Source organism: Brassica rapa, chromosome A06 (genome assembly GCF_000309985.2).
Source record: "Brassica rapa cultivar Chiifu-401-42 chromosome A06, CAAS_Brap_v3.01, whole genome shotgun sequence".
Classification (NCBI taxonomy): Eukaryota; Viridiplantae; Streptophyta; class Magnoliopsida; order Brassicales; family Brassicaceae; genus Brassica; species Brassica rapa.
The window spans coordinates 28,565,635-28,580,240 of record NC_024800.2 but is presented as its reverse complement, the minus strand read 5'-3'; the positions used below and the strand labels follow the sequence as shown (position 1 = coordinate 28,580,240).

The 14,606-nt window shown below is 33.4% G+C and overlaps 2 protein-coding genes and 1 long non-coding RNA gene across 5 annotated transcripts; 1 reads left to right on the top strand and 2 right to left on the bottom strand.

Annotated features, from left to right (window-relative positions):
• Window positions 1–125: 125 nt before the first annotated feature.
• Window positions 126–3,644, bottom strand: LOC103827978 (squamosa promoter-binding-like protein 2). 3 transcript variants are annotated; one of them, XM_018659842.2, is made up of 5 exons: window positions 2,608–2,799; window positions 1,304–2,007; window positions 1,122–1,225; window positions 790–1,011; window positions 126–712 (listed from the first exon to the last, which is right to left on the bottom strand). In XM_018659842.2, the coding sequence occupies exons 1-5, from the start codon at window positions 2,728–2,730 to the stop codon at window positions 408–410; spliced, it is 1,458 nt and encodes a 485-aa protein (XP_018515358.2). In that variant the 5' UTR covers window positions 2,731–2,799; the 3' UTR covers window positions 126–407. The 3 variants fall into 3 exon arrangements, with proteins under 3 accessions (XP_018515358.2, XP_033128673.1, XP_009101793.1); XM_033272782.1 differs by having other exon boundaries at window positions 1,304–2,005; window positions 2,605–2,791; XM_009103545.3 differs by lacking the exon at window positions 2,608–2,799 and adding an exon at window positions 3,429–3,644 and having other exon boundaries at window positions 132–712; window positions 1,304–2,005.
• On the top strand, window positions 2,825–3,744 carry LOC103827979. Its single transcript, XR_625189.3, has 2 exons — window positions 2,825–3,315; window positions 3,500–3,744. It is a non-coding gene; the product is annotated as an uncharacterized LOC103827979 (long non-coding RNA).
• A 528-nt stretch (window positions 3,745–4,272) lies between these two features.
• Window positions 4,273–9,583, bottom strand: LOC103827980 (COP1-interacting protein 7). Its single transcript, XM_009103546.3, has 13 exons — window positions 9,259–9,583; window positions 8,892–9,071; window positions 8,640–8,760; window positions 8,508–8,550; window positions 8,325–8,377; window positions 8,179–8,234; window positions 7,940–8,092; window positions 7,724–7,866; window positions 6,418–7,640; window positions 5,475–6,347; window positions 4,979–5,387; window positions 4,595–4,660; window positions 4,273–4,503 (listed from the first exon to the last, which is right to left on the bottom strand). The coding sequence occupies exons 1-13, from the start codon at window positions 9,315–9,317 to the stop codon at window positions 4,448–4,450; spliced, it is 3,435 nt and encodes a 1,144-aa protein (XP_009101794.1). The 5' UTR covers window positions 9,318–9,583; the 3' UTR covers window positions 4,273–4,447.
• Between the last annotated feature and the right edge of the window lie 5,023 nt (window positions 9,584–14,606).

The following is a 14,606-nucleotide window of genomic DNA, read 5'->3' as shown; positions in this document are numbered from 1 at the left end:
ATTTGTTTGCAAAAAAAAAAAAAAATCAATGGATGGTAATATCAAATAAAACCTGTTGCAACGCACGGATCCAAATCTAGTATAACACAAAATGCTGACTAATGCGAATATAAAAAAAGTTCAGATGCAAATAACCTTATCATACGTATATTATGATGCGTTTGATCAATTTTTCAGTTGCTACACCATCAATATCTGAAAATTCTAATGTATAAATAATTTGACAAGATGATTTATAATACTTAACTGTCACAACTCTCCCTAACCCAAGAAAATCAATGGACAAAAGAAAGACGAGAGGAGTTGATGTCTTTAGCAAGTTTCACAGCTCCTATTTAAACGTTACCACTAGGCTCACCTGATCCTTACACAAAATATCTTATTATGATTTTAAAAGCAACACACTTTCAGTTATAAAACTGATTCAAGTTGTAGTTCTCATTAAACTGGCCTACCCCATTCCTAGTCAAAGCGGTTGAGCCCTCAGCTGCTGGTGGGTCCGGCTGCCAGTAGCTGGACACTGAACTGAGTTGAGTCACAGACCCGTGAACCACGGGTTGGAGGTTGCTTGTGGAATGGTGGTTAAGGGAAAACCGTGTTGGCTGGTTCGAGGAAACCCATGGTGTTGAATTTGACAGAAGAGAGAGAGCACCATCAAGATCTTGAGAAGCACCCATGTGTGAAGAAGAGATTGTGACCTTTTCTAACAAATCTGCATAAAACAAGCAATCATCAAGATCATGAATACAACAAGAGAAAATATATTAAACAGCAAAGAAAAACACAAACCTTTACTGAATAACTCAGCTCTGGTGGTTTTCGTTTTGGGGTCCAACAATCCAAATCCACAATGCTCGGTGAAAAGCTTATTGGGCATCTCGGTCTTTGCAGGTTCCTGCAATAACCCTCTTGATGATACAGGCTTCGGATTTGGCCACAGAAAATTTTCTTCACTTCTTGGATGGATAAGTGCAAATCTGTTCCATACAAAATCCATCTGTTGCTTCCCATCTGCACATACAGAATGATATTTATCTTAGAAAAGGGAAACCTACTAATTATATAACTAAAAATTTAGATTTAATATATAGGATTAGAGAGAAGTGAATCTAGTATATTACCATATGTCCTCCCGGGATTTGGCTTGCGACGTCTTGCATTGTGATCTGAGAGACGCCGGCGACAGCTACGTTTCTTCTCATCAAACTCAGAGAGACAGTGAAACCTTTGAAGACCAAAAACAATTAAAAAAAGTCATTAAGGCTTTTGTATAAACCAATATCTCTAAGACTAGCTTTTCTACCTGCTACATTGTTGGCAGAACCGGCGCTCTACGCCACTGACAACGACTTTAGGGAACTTTGAATGGTTTTCACAAATCCTGTGTTTCCTATGATAGTCCTTAGCTGAGGAGAGATCGAGGTTACAGCCTTCAACTTGGCAGTGAGGAGTTTGTAATTTCTGAGAGAGTGTTTTGGATTTCTTCACCGGAGAAGCAGAAGATGACGCCAGGCTCACCGGAAGTGCTGAACCTTTAGCATTCTCCACTTCCCAAAAGTCTTCAAAGTATGTCCTCTTACCAAGCTTCAAACCAAGAACCGGATCACCAGAGCCGAAGGAGAGTTCAAGACTTGGAGAAGCATCAATTCCCATTGCAAACTCTTCACTGCTCCCCAATTCTCCAGGAGGAACACTTTCACCAGCTTCTGATGTGAAATTGTATGTTCTCACTTCAGCTGATGAAGAGCTTATGGAAGTTGACTTTGAGCTTTTAGAGAAAGCATGAGCTAGATCAGAACCTGAACTACCACCACCATAAGCTGCTTCTGTAGCAAAGCTGGACGAGTAAAAAGTGGTGCAATCAAACCCATCATTTTCCCAATCCATTGGTCGTTGCTTTTTAGGAATTTCAGCTGATGAAGTACCAAAAGATATTAGATTATCCCACTCCCACTGCAATGATGGCTTTGCATTACACTCCATACAGACACTAAAACACCAAAATCTGAAAGACCCAAAAGATTTCATAAGAGCCAAATTGTAGAATGGAGATCTACTCCACTCTTGATAAACAAAATGGATTCTTACAAGCAAAATAGTATATATAGATGCTACTGACAATTTGAATATAAACTCTGTTAGTAACCAGACCATGAGGCCTCACAGTCCAAAGCAAGAAGATAGAGTGAAGATAAAATAGATCTGCTTAAGCAAAATTGTGATGTCATAAAAAAAATTTGGCAGAGAAGATAAGGGAGGTTAAGAATTGAGAAAGTTTCTATTATAAATTCTAGTTTGTTCGTAGGTTCTATGGTTAGCTCAAAACTCTACAGCCTTCATCCTTATTTTGACAAAATAAAGGAGAAATTTGTTTTCTGATCCAAGTGATCAAAACTAAAAGCAGATCTCAAGAAGCTCTTTCTCTTGCACTATTTATTATAGAATTATAGTTTTCTACAAGCAAAGTCGAGAGAAAATAAAACTCACATAAATTTCAAGTAGCAAAAAGTACACTTAACCTAGGAAAAATGCTTCATTTATCTTCTCTATTATTTGCAGAGATAAAAAGGACAAAATCAATAGATCACACAAACACCAACATACCTAAAAAAACTTGTGGATCTCTCTCTTAGGTGAACCCTGAGGAAGAAGAAATTTATTTGACTTTCCAACACAAGTTTCATTCTCATTTATAACAAGAACAATAAAAGACACCCTCATTTTTTTCATCACAAAAAAAAAAACTTTTAGCTCACCAATAATTTACATTCATTGAGTTTGTGGGGGCATAATCCTTCAAGAAGTAGGGACCCTCCTTTACCATTTCATTATCAAAAGCTGTCCATAGATGCGGATTAACTACTCAATAGCTGTCAAAATCATCCCCTTTAATATTACATTTCGTAAAATTTGTCTACTACTCACAAACCCACTAAAGATTCCATGGTTCCTAAACACATATGTAAACCGACACTAGAATCAGTAACTTACAAAACCCATAAGAGATCATGAACCAAAAAAGCATCAACAACCCACAAAAGGTTTTCTTTTTTTTTTTTTCTTTGGGAATGAGATCTATAGGGCTAAAGTAAAAGAGTAAAATTTGTTTTAACTTCGTTTGAGAAAGTGGGGGTATTTGAGGGTTTTTAGATTTATCAACTAGATGCAACACAATGGTCATTTTCAACTCACCATCCCTCTCTGATTATGATGCTATTGTGTAGGTAGTAAAAAAGAAAAATAGAAAAATCAAGAAAGAGAGAGATAATAAAGTTAGCAAAATCTCAGCCGCAAATGGATGTCTCACCATTTATGGTAAATAAGTTCTTTCTTTTTAGCTAAGTAAATAAAAATCTTTACTCTAAGCTATAAGATTTACGGGAAACCAAAAAGCGTTATGAGGATTAGTCTAAATAAAAATGGGTTACCTATTGATTAGAGAATTAGGGAAGGATCTCGTCGTTAATGGAGTAAAGCTTCCATTTTTGGCTTGACACAGTACAGAGCATTTAGAGAGAAGAACAAGAGTGGGAGAAGAAAAGAGGAGAGAGAGTGAGAGGAAGCATGTGATGTGTGCAAAGCGAAGTACCAAGTTGGGAGATGGGGAGGGGTCAAACTGCCTTTCACCAGCTTCAACTTTTTTGGACGATTCATTCGTTATTGAGGAAAAATCATGATTTTATTATTTGTAAAGAAACTTTATGATATTATTAATTAAGAAAAAGCAATTTGATATGTAGTTACACAAACATGTGGATGTTTTGGTAGATCAAAGAGCGTCAAAATCAAGAATAGCCCATGCTTCGTTACTTGATTTTCTTTTTTTGTTTTCTATATTAATATATGCATGATTCAATACACCCCTTTTGAAGGAAAAGTTCTTGGGTTAGTAAATTGATTCCATGATAAGTTCAATTTTAAAACATTTTATCGTAGGAAGAAAAGTTCGTTGGAGTTATCATTGTGCTGGAAGACAAACCGCTCGTCAGGTAGAGCTGCTCTAATATATTATTATACTAATACCCTTGTGAACTTCTTAATTCTAAAACAGCTTTCAAAATAACAAATATATATAATATAATAATGTCCAGTGATAGTCTGATAAGCAAATACCGTCGCGTGCATCATCCAAAGAGAGATATATACGTTTGGGACCTCTCAAAGGTAAAGTGCCTTGAGTTGTAAACAGTTTGTATAAAAGTGCTTCCAGCTCATTGTTGGAAATTTTGAAAACCTCTCTATATTTATTTGTTGACAAGCGTGTCCAGCTCATGGTGGAAAATTAAAACGTGCAAAAGGTCGCATTTCACTGTATTTGGAATTGGAACCAAGTGTTTTGCATCAATGGTAGTTTACTTTGCAGACATGGTTGCAAAATAATCATCGCAAATACGCGCAAGTCATTACAATCTGTAACTGGAGATGATATCTAATCCACTCAACTTCCTTACGAGACTGTCTTCTTGTTCTTGAAGGGAGACAGTAATGAGAAATGGCGAGAAGCTGAGAAAGTTTAAGAAAAGTGAGAAATCTTATTTAGACTCCCATCACTGGAAGAACTCAGATAAATAAATGATTAGAAGTATATTCTTACATTTCTGTGAAGCGGCTGCTGCTGTAGGTGTTTCATCTTGAGATATGAGGTTCTTCAGTGTAAAAGCTGGATAACAAAACAGAAACTTTAACCCCCTTCCGAGATACATAAGTCATGGTCATCATTTCTATACCATGTATGCTAACATCAACAGAACCGTATATTAGTGTGAAACAGAAGATTCTTGCTCTCATGCTATAATGTAAGTTTCATCCTAGAGAAAATAATTACAAGGTTCTTGCTCTTATTATGCTACAATGTAAGATTTAATCCTATGAGCGGATAATACAGTGTAACAAACTTGTAAAGAGTAAAGCAAACTAAATGTACAGTTGATTCGGCAGTTTTTACTAAAAGGTAAAAAGGTTTTTAAGAAGCTTGTACCTTCACTTGTCGTAGCAGCGGTTATAGCTGAACCATGATCCTCATTGCTATTGCCGGCTGCGTTATCAGACTCGGTATGGTATTCACTTGTAGACGAAGAAGACTGACTCTTTTTTCCAAATTTCAACAGTTTTCTGAGCCCTTTTGACGCTGACTCTTTTGTTTGAGATTTCTCTAAGGCCTCACTTATCTTCTTCTCTGGTACAAGGACTTTCCCAGTTTCTAGCGCTGCCTCATTTGAATGCACGCTTGGTGCAGGTGCTTGGGAATACTCTGAGTACACTGTGCATGAATCTTCTAATGAAGAAACACGAGCATGTGGAGCTTCATATGGTTTTACAGCAACACTCTGACTTGTCAGAAACTTTGGTGTTTCTGTTACTAAGTCACTCAGAGTCTCCAACCTAACCTGCAAACAAAATAACCTTTCTGGTCACCAAAAAACCGATTAAACAGAAAGTAAAACTGATCTAGCTAGAACAAGAGTGCTGCTTACTAAGACTAGATCATTGCCACTCTCCGGTGTTGTTTCAGGGACTACCTCTGACTTGTCACGTTTCGTCTGATCTGCAGATATACTTCGAGCTGAATTTGGCAACACCATCACCACTGTCTTCTCAACCACTGGAGTTTCATTAACATCATTTTGGCCCAAGGGTTTGTTCTTGCTACCACTTGGTTCAGCCTCGGAAGCAGAAGATTTAACTTTCTCGACCCCTTTCACCACAACATTAGTAGGACCTTTGGGTGGCTTTATCTTCAGTTCCGGAAGAGAAGCGATTTTCGCTATGTCATAGTTAACAATAGCAGATATTTTCTTTATCTCAGGAGTATCAGTTGCTTTTTTGGATGCTGTTGTGCGCAGTGACCTTGCTGAAGAGCTCGGTGCACTACTATTACCTATTTTGGGTTCTGACAATCGTCTTATCCTTGAGACAGACTTGTTTTGACTATCTAGACTAACTCTCGCTTCTCTCTTAGACAGAGGTAACGGTGAAGCCGACCTGGTTACCCTATTTACCGTTGCTATTGTTTCTCTCTTAGATGGAGGTAGGGGTGATATCGATCTTGTTAGCCTATTTACTGTTGACTTACTTCCGGTGCTCAGTTTGTTACCACTCTTGGGTAATCTCTGAGATTCATTTGAGCCTAGAGAAGCACTTCTTATGGGAAGGCGTTGAAGAGGTGATAATGATCCTGCTTCTGAGTCACTAAACTTGGAGGCTCTAGGAGCCCCGGGAGAAAACTTGTTTACCATTTTTTTTCTTGCAGGCAACTGCGACTGGCCACCGGCTGAGTTGCTTTTAGAAGCAATCCTCTTTTGCCTTGCTATTTTCAAAGCTTCTATGCGTTTTCTCTCTTCCTCTTCCTAAAACAACAAAGGAGGGTTATATTATACGAGTGAGTGATTAATAGTTGTTGAAGGCTGAGATTTTTACCTTTTCCTTTTTCATAATCAGGAGATCAGCTTTGAAATTTCTAAGCTTATCAGCACGTGCTCTTGCTTCATCTAAAGGGCTCATCTTTGTGGGTCTTCCTTTCCGTATTGGCCCTGAAGCCTTCCTCTTATCCGCAGCATCATTAGATAGTCTTGATTTTGGATCTCTCACTGACTTCTTAGCAACTCCAGCTGCCTGGTTATTATTCTTCTTCAGAGCTCTGGATCCAAAATCTAGCGCAGGATCATACCCGGCCGATAACTTCTCTGTTTCTCGTTCTGGCATCAGGCTGAGATCATGAGGCTCATAATTGATCTGCTTTCTTTCATTTCCATCAGTTTGGTGGTAGGAAGAGATCTCTGATCCAATGTCTATAGCATTTCTCGTATTGCTTCCAGATTCCCTAGTAGCAATATAAGAATCATCATCCATGTTAAATGATGATCTCTTATCCAGACCATTCCTTGGATGATCAAATCCATTCAAGTTGAGAGGATCAGAAGAATCCTCAAAACCATTTTCTCTCTGGCGAACCATAAATGAGTCACTAGAGCCCCTGAACTTACGAGCAGCAGTCCCATTCTGAATGTCAGCTTCATCTCTTTCTTGATACTTTTCTGCTTCACGTTCACCATAAGCCAAAGGGTCATATCTCCCCGCACCTTGCCTTTTCTTCCCTGCAACCTCCTTTTCCATCATATGGTCAGCCGTACGATCTTCTCTGTCAGCATCTTGCAATAAGAAAGTTTGGAATGCCTGCCAATCACCAGTGTCAGCGTCTGTCCGTCTCTCTTTACCATTGTCACACTCTACTATTGCCCCTTCATCAGCATCAGATTCTGTTCCTGAATGATCTTGCTTCTTTGAATTAATGTAGTTTATATTCCGAATCACCACCTTCCCTGATTTCCTTCTCCTACCTGACTTTCCTTTCTCCCTGTCCTCCTCATCTTCTGAACCTGAGTCCTCGCTACAAGAAGAATGGTGTTTCTTAGCCTTTCTTCCGCCAGAACTACGTCTAGAATCATCGGTAGAGGGATAGGGAGATGGATAAGGATAGTTCGGGTAGTACGGCATGCCCTGCATAGCGTAACCTTGAAACACAGGAAAGGTCCCCGGCGGAGAGTGAACTGGCCATGGTGCATACATTGGCTGCTGCGGATGCTGCCCTTGCGCATGTTCTTGATTCACATTTGGTTTACTATCTGAAGGAGACTTCACATCTGAACACAAGAATAGTTATATAAATATCCGAACAATGGATCATCGATTATGAACATAAACCATTTATGGATTTTTATCTTACCACCATTTGCGAACACAATCCCTGAGTCGTTTGCTGCAGAGATGTTTGCCTGCGAGGCCATTACATCTGCTGCTTCGATTTCAACCCACTGGCCAGTTTCGTGCTTTTTCTTCCACAAGTCCATGAATTTTAAACAGGCATCCCTATCACATTTATGAGCTTGTTGGTTACGAAACAATAAAAGAAATAGTTGAAAAGGATAAAAGTATTTCTTACATCAAACGTGAGGCTCCAAACGATTTGGCGAAAGATATTAGAGGGAGCATATCATCAACTTCGAAACCAGCTGCCACAGCACGTGCAAATGCCATTCCTTGTTCTTTCTGCAACATTGTCCTCCTTGTCTCCATAACTTTTAGAACTTGAACTCTGATAAAACAATCCCACGTTATCAATCAGATACTTAACCTACTCTAGTGCTTAAAACACATATCTTTCATGCAAAGTGGGTGTACTTAGAGTTTTCATCTGATGCGGTAGATCCATTTGCCTGCCTTGGATGTGAACCAGGCTGTCAAAGATGCAAGAAGATGAATTAAACTTCTTTTTTTTCTTTTGAGAGAATAAGATGAGAAGAAACCATTTTTGGTTCAAAGTTAACCTCGTAAAGTACAATAGCTTTCTCTTCGCTGAGCTGTAGCAAAGGCCTGCTACCTGAATCACATTCTCATATGTTGGTTAAACTAAAAAGAGCTAAGAGGCATAATATTTTCATCTTTATGAGCTGAGGCTTTAATAAGCATAGACTCATAAAACACAAAACTTTGCCATCTTCATAGCATACCTTCTGTATTTTCTGCTCTTTTTGCTCGTAGATCATCTTCCACCTGTGTATACAATCTAACGTTAAATTCTATTTGACCATACACCAAACAAAGTCTTCAAAAAAAAAAAAAAAAACTAAAAGTTTACTTACAACAGGCAAAGCCATTTCAGAGTTGTTCTGGATACCAATTGCTTCCTTGATCTGTTTGATCTCAGTTTCTAAAGTGTATACTCGTTCTAGGACATCAGGATTGCTAACAAATCGAACAAACCTGACAAGAACAGAACAAAAAAGAAGAAGAAAAAACTCTCAATTCAACCCAAATGTCCAATAATATCAAACCCAAAAAGTTCCATGTAAAAAGAAAGAAAGAAAAAAACAACTTATAGGGTGGTTTAAGACCTTTCAATAGTTGCCTTGGTGAACCAAACTGCAATGTCACTATCCTCAGGCTTGAGAATAATAGAGTAGCCACCTTTAGAAACTTGGTCTTGTGCTGTCTTCAAGTGAGCAAGAAAAGGATCAAGCAGCCCTGTTGCTATTTTCTCAGTCTTTCCATTAGCTGTTACCAACAGATCACACCTGATAACAACTTTTGATCTTATCAATCAACCCCAGAAACAAAAGAAAAATGCAATCTTTCGACTTTTATATAACGATTTTCTCACGAAAGTTAGTGACTTTTACAGATTCGAACACAAAGTTGTTAACCAAACATGCTGGATGGATCCATTAGAGTTAAAAGAAAGAGAGGAAGAGATTGTGTTACCGGGTTCGAGTGGGAGTGAGCTGAAACACAACCGAATCAAGCCGAGTCGAAGATTTCATCGCAAATCTTAAAACTTTTTCAGATCACTACTATATCATCCGAAGAAGAGGGAACCCAGAAGAAAAGAAAATTGTGGAACTATATAAATATTAAACGATGTCGAAAATGTCTCTCAAGACAAGACCAGCGTTAGTGTGGGAACACAAATTGCAGAAAATCCAAATTAATAGTGGAGGAAAGGGGCAATCAGCTTGTCTGATGCATTTTCTTGTCTTGGATTCCAGCTGGTAAGAGTGAGAGACCAGAGTGATTTCCGAATTCAGAGGAAATGTGGGGATGAAATATGTAAAATCATTAAATAATTTAGGGGTAAAACCGGAATTTGAGTAGTATGTCCTAGTGTTTGCTACACGACAAAATCCCCTAATGTCACCGGCTTGATAGTAACATTCATTCATGGCTTCGTTGGTCTTTCTTTTTAGCCTCTCAACGGTTATATTGGTTGTATATTTTTACCCAGTTAAATGAAAGATAAACAATAAATCTAATCTATTAAAATAGAGTTCTACTTGAAATTACTGTGGCATGTTTTTTTTTGGACCTACTGAAAATGTTGTGACTAAATATAAAATCACTTCATATACCATTATACTTATTAAATAAACAATTAATTTATTCTAGCTTAATAATCGGTTATGTCAAATGACTCAACAGATTTAAATGTTCTTTATCGGATCTAACCTGTTATATTTTCTCAATTATTTGTTCTAACCTATTAAATTTTCTCTAGGTGTCACATGAATCTAAAAACTCATTTTTTACACGTACATATTCCAAACGTTTAGCAACATAATTTACATTAACATTATACGGTTATGTCAATATGTTACTAAATATGACTACATAGTTATGCCTATGCTTGTAATTAACTTAATCTTTTCATGTCTAAATAGTAGATTGTAAGTCGACTAAACAGATGACATTCTTTTTTGACTTTTATATGAGTCGTACCATATTTTTTGAAACTCATATTTATGCAGTGTTTGATGTCAAACCATTTTCTATACCGTAAACCCTGATTCTTATACTAAAAATCATAAATTAATCTATTTTATGGTATTTTATAAATTAGATTTGACCAAGAATTGTGTTAGATCCGTAACAACTTTTGTAAATCAATGAACCTCTTTATGGTACATTATAAATCAAATATATAATGTATTTTGATCCCTAACAACTTTTACACAATTTCACCTACTTATGGTATCTGATATTCATTTTCAAACATCTTTGAATTGATAACTAGATACAATATCTTTAGGTATGATTTCGCATGACTTAAGTTATGATATTAATAGCATACAATTAATTATAAACTTTCCCAATTTTAAAAATCAATAAATATCAAAATATAGCAGCCGAGATTAAAAGCAAGAAAATAGACCCGAGAAGTGGTTCCACAAATAAATTTGAGCAATGTTCGGTATATCCAACGCTATTTGCTTTCTCAAAATTGGTAACAACTAGATTTTTTAAATATCTAATATACTGCCATGGAAAAAAGAAACGATTTTTATAGATAGTGTTCCATCGACACTACTTTTGCAAAATTATACCCATAAAATGTCTTCTATGGCCTAAAAAAAAATCTTCTATCATAAATCTTTACTTTTTAAAGGAATAAAATTAAAAAAAAAAGATGACGTGTGCAAGTCAAAAATATTAAAAATAGGCAAAAATATAATTTATTATATATTATCAATAAAAAAAAATTAATAGTAAATCATGTTCATAAATTAACAACTGTGTCAGTTTGCGGGTTAATGATGGGTTTCAAGTATTTTTACCAGATTTTATCAGTTTTTTGCTAATGAAATTTTCAATAAAATTTAAATAGATTTCTACATGTCATTAGATTTAGTGATTTACTGGTTCGATTGCAGATCCGGCTTAAATACAAAAACACTATATTTAAACTATTTGGTATAATATAAAGTCTTGCAAAACTAAAAAACTTATATTTAATATATTTAGGAAAAAAATTAAAATTAAAATATTTACATCTCACTATTTTACGAAACATCATGGATTCAAGATAGTAAAGTTTCAAATTATGTTCTATCTAATCAAAACAAATAAGTTTATATATTTTTTATAGAAATTAACAACAAAAAATATATCCGCGCTTTATAAGCGCGGATCAAAAACCTAGTCAATACTATTAAAACAGAAGCAATTTTTATCTACTTACAAATAGTCTACGTTGAACCATTACATTTAACTATATTTCCTATTATTTCTATTCATATCTAATTTGATTATTAAATATACATCATACCTAAAATTAAGGAACTAACTAACTAATCTGTTATTTTTTAAACTAATGAATTTAATTTATATTAATACGAAATTTAAATAACTAGTCAATTATATTTTAGTTACTAATGTAATAAATACTTATATATTTATATATATATATATCAATTCATTTGTATATATACAACTATATATTACTCCAAATGCAAAAAAAAAACAAATTGTTCAAAACCTTCACCAAATACATAAAAATATAATTTTTATAGTTAAGTATTAAATATATATATATATATATATGATAAAATAAATATTAATACTAATTATACGATGAAACATGTTACTGTTGATAGGTTTATGAATATATTTTTTACGGGTTACTCAAAGAGACATGTAACATATATATCAAATATAAACTAATTGAACAAATATATTAACACAAATATATCATAAAATATTACATTAACATGAATCGATGCTAGAGAGTAAGGGTTAATATTATAATTATTTAAAAATATAATTATATATATATATATATAAATTATAAAAATTAAGAATTAAATATAATAAAAATATATATAAAAAAAATATTTACATTTCTAATTCAAATAATGAAATTAAATTTAAAATTTAAAATAAGCCATAGACAAAACATTAAAAAGTATTAATAACATGTGAATAACAAAAGTAAACTAACTAAATAAATAAACAATTTTATTTTGCAAACGTCAATCATTAATTTGTAATAGACGTATACACATTATTGATGCTCAAATCTATTTCATTTTTAGTATGCATCCTCTCAAATATTGATCCATTAACAAGATGAAATTTTAGTTGGACTAAAATTGTATTTAAATTGGAATATCACTTTCATAATATATTCACTATTCATCTGAACATTCATGAATATATATTACAATACTCTAAATATAATAATAAATCAAACCGAATTACATATTGGATCATCTACCAACTCAACCGATAACCAGATTTCGGGTTTTAGCGGTTATTACGGGTTTTATAGAATTTTTAAATAACAATTTTTTTTGAAAACTAAAATGGATTACATATGAACCACCGAATTTACCAATTTTACTGCGGGTCGGGTCGGGTTTCAAAACATTGAATATAATGTTCTATTTGTAATATTTAAGTGTAGATACAATTAAAATACAAATTTATATCAAATAAATTTAGAATGTTTCGAAAACAATCCCGCGCTTTGAAAGCGCGGGTCAAAATCTAGTTGTCTATAAAAAAAGAAACAAAGAAGAGATTTATTTCGGAGTTAAATTAAGGGGTAGTCCTACTCTTAGCCTTGATTGATAAAAATGATGATAAAGAAAGATCATGTATATGAGCAAATACAGTATACAGGACACCAGCTATATATTGAAGAACAACCTTTGTATATCTCTACAGTCTATGCAGATTCAAGAGTATAAAGATGACAGTGGGTCGAACATATCGAAATGTAATAAATATATTTCTATTTAAATGTTCTACACATAACGATAATTATGTATCAAAATCGGTTACATTCAGTTTTGGAAAGCACTATCGCATAGTTAATAAGTAATGGCATAGTATTGCAAAAACTCTAGTATTTTATGTCCATTTCTATAAAAATGTTGAGAATGAATGTGAACTCGCTACGTAAATAATGTCAATTCTGTTGATCACAACGTTTTTTTTTTTTTGCTGAGAATGTAAATAGATGAAAGCAAAGTTATTTTTTTTTTAAATGTTCATTTCAGTTTTTAGTTTCCAACTATTGTATATATGTATATTTGATTAAACTATGCAGTTATTGTTATTTGCAATATATAAATGCATTTTCTTAAATTAAAATAAGGAGTTTTAATACCACCATCGTCGAGAAGTTACGAATTTCTTTATCTTTTTTTTTTGTAGTCGAATCGTTCAACTCTTAACAGTTGACATTTGAGACTGCAAACTGGATACATATAGTCATAAGATTAATTATTATTTAGCAATAGTTAAAATCATAAATAAAATAAAGCATATTCGAAAACATAGGATATTTGGAAAAACATATACATATGAATTTAATTTCATATATAAGTTCATGTATTATTGGACTTAGTTTCCACCATATGTCCATAGTATATATGTTTAAATCAAGAGATTAAATCAATAGATCCTTTTCATACCAAGAATATATTTATGTCTGTATTGTATCATATAGTTTAAATTATTGTTTGCTCAAAAAAAAAGTTTAAATTATTTTTATTAGTTTCTCTTGTAACCTTATTTTGAGCTTAAAAAGATGCTTTTACGTGGAGACTCGATTAGCTATGTAAAATTAATGTTTCAAATGGTTTTAATATCCCTTATATATTAAAGGAGAAACATTGTAATAAATGTATTCACACTATAATAGACACGTGACAGCTTCACGATAATTTGATAATAAATATGCTAATGCGTTCACACTATATTCATAAATGTGTTTACACTATATACTTTATATTTTTAATATAAAACTCATATGCACGGTTCCAATAAAACTTTAGATTTTTCGTTTCGAATCAAAACAAATAACGAATCAAAATCTAAACTATATATATATTATTTTTATTGTTTACGGATAAAGTCAGGCAAAATATTTCTAAATTTTGTTTCCATTTGTTATCCGTTTTGATTTGAACCAAAAAATATGGATATCTGTAACTCTACGAAGCAAATCAGTTACTAAAATATAATTAGAAAAAAACAAATCACAAATTCCAATATTTTTAGGAACGGATATCAAATTCGATCTGTTATATGCATATATGTACATATATGTACAGAATTATATATATATATATATATATATATATGTTATATATATTATAGTTTATATAAGTTTACAATATTTTATGAATTAAATTTATTATAATAGGTATTAAAGTTTAGAAAGTTAAATAATATTTTATTTTGTAATAAAATGTTATTATTAAATTTTTCAATTATTTTATAAAATTTATTTTATTTACAGATCAAATAGGATATTCTTTAAAATTCTA

Bases quoted from the DNA above. Each gene is read 5' to 3' on its own strand.
- LOC103827978 (XM_018659842.2), bottom strand. From the start codon at position 2,730: ATGAAAAAAATGAGGGTGTCTTTTATTGTTCTTGTTATAAATGAGAAT. The intron at 1,012-1,121 runs GTAATATACTAG...CTGTATGTGCAG, and splicing joins AAATCCCGGGAGGACATATG to ATGGGAAGCAACAGATGGAT. The intron at 713-789 runs GTTTGTGTTTTT...TGTTTTATGCAG, and splicing joins AGCTGAGTTATTCAGTAAAG to ATTTGTTAGAAAAGGTCACA.
- LOC103827980 (XM_009103546.3), bottom strand. From the start codon at position 9,317: ATGAAATCTTCGACTCGGCTTGATTCGGTTGTGTTTCAGCTCACTCCC. The intron at 9,072-9,258 runs GTAACACAATCT...AGTTGTTATCAG, and splicing joins CTCACTCCCACTCGAACCCG to GTGTGATCTGTTGGTAACAG. The intron at 4,661-4,978 runs GTACAAGCTTCT...TTTGTTATCCAG, and splicing joins CGCTGCTACGACAAGTGAAG to CTTTTACACTGAAGAACCTC.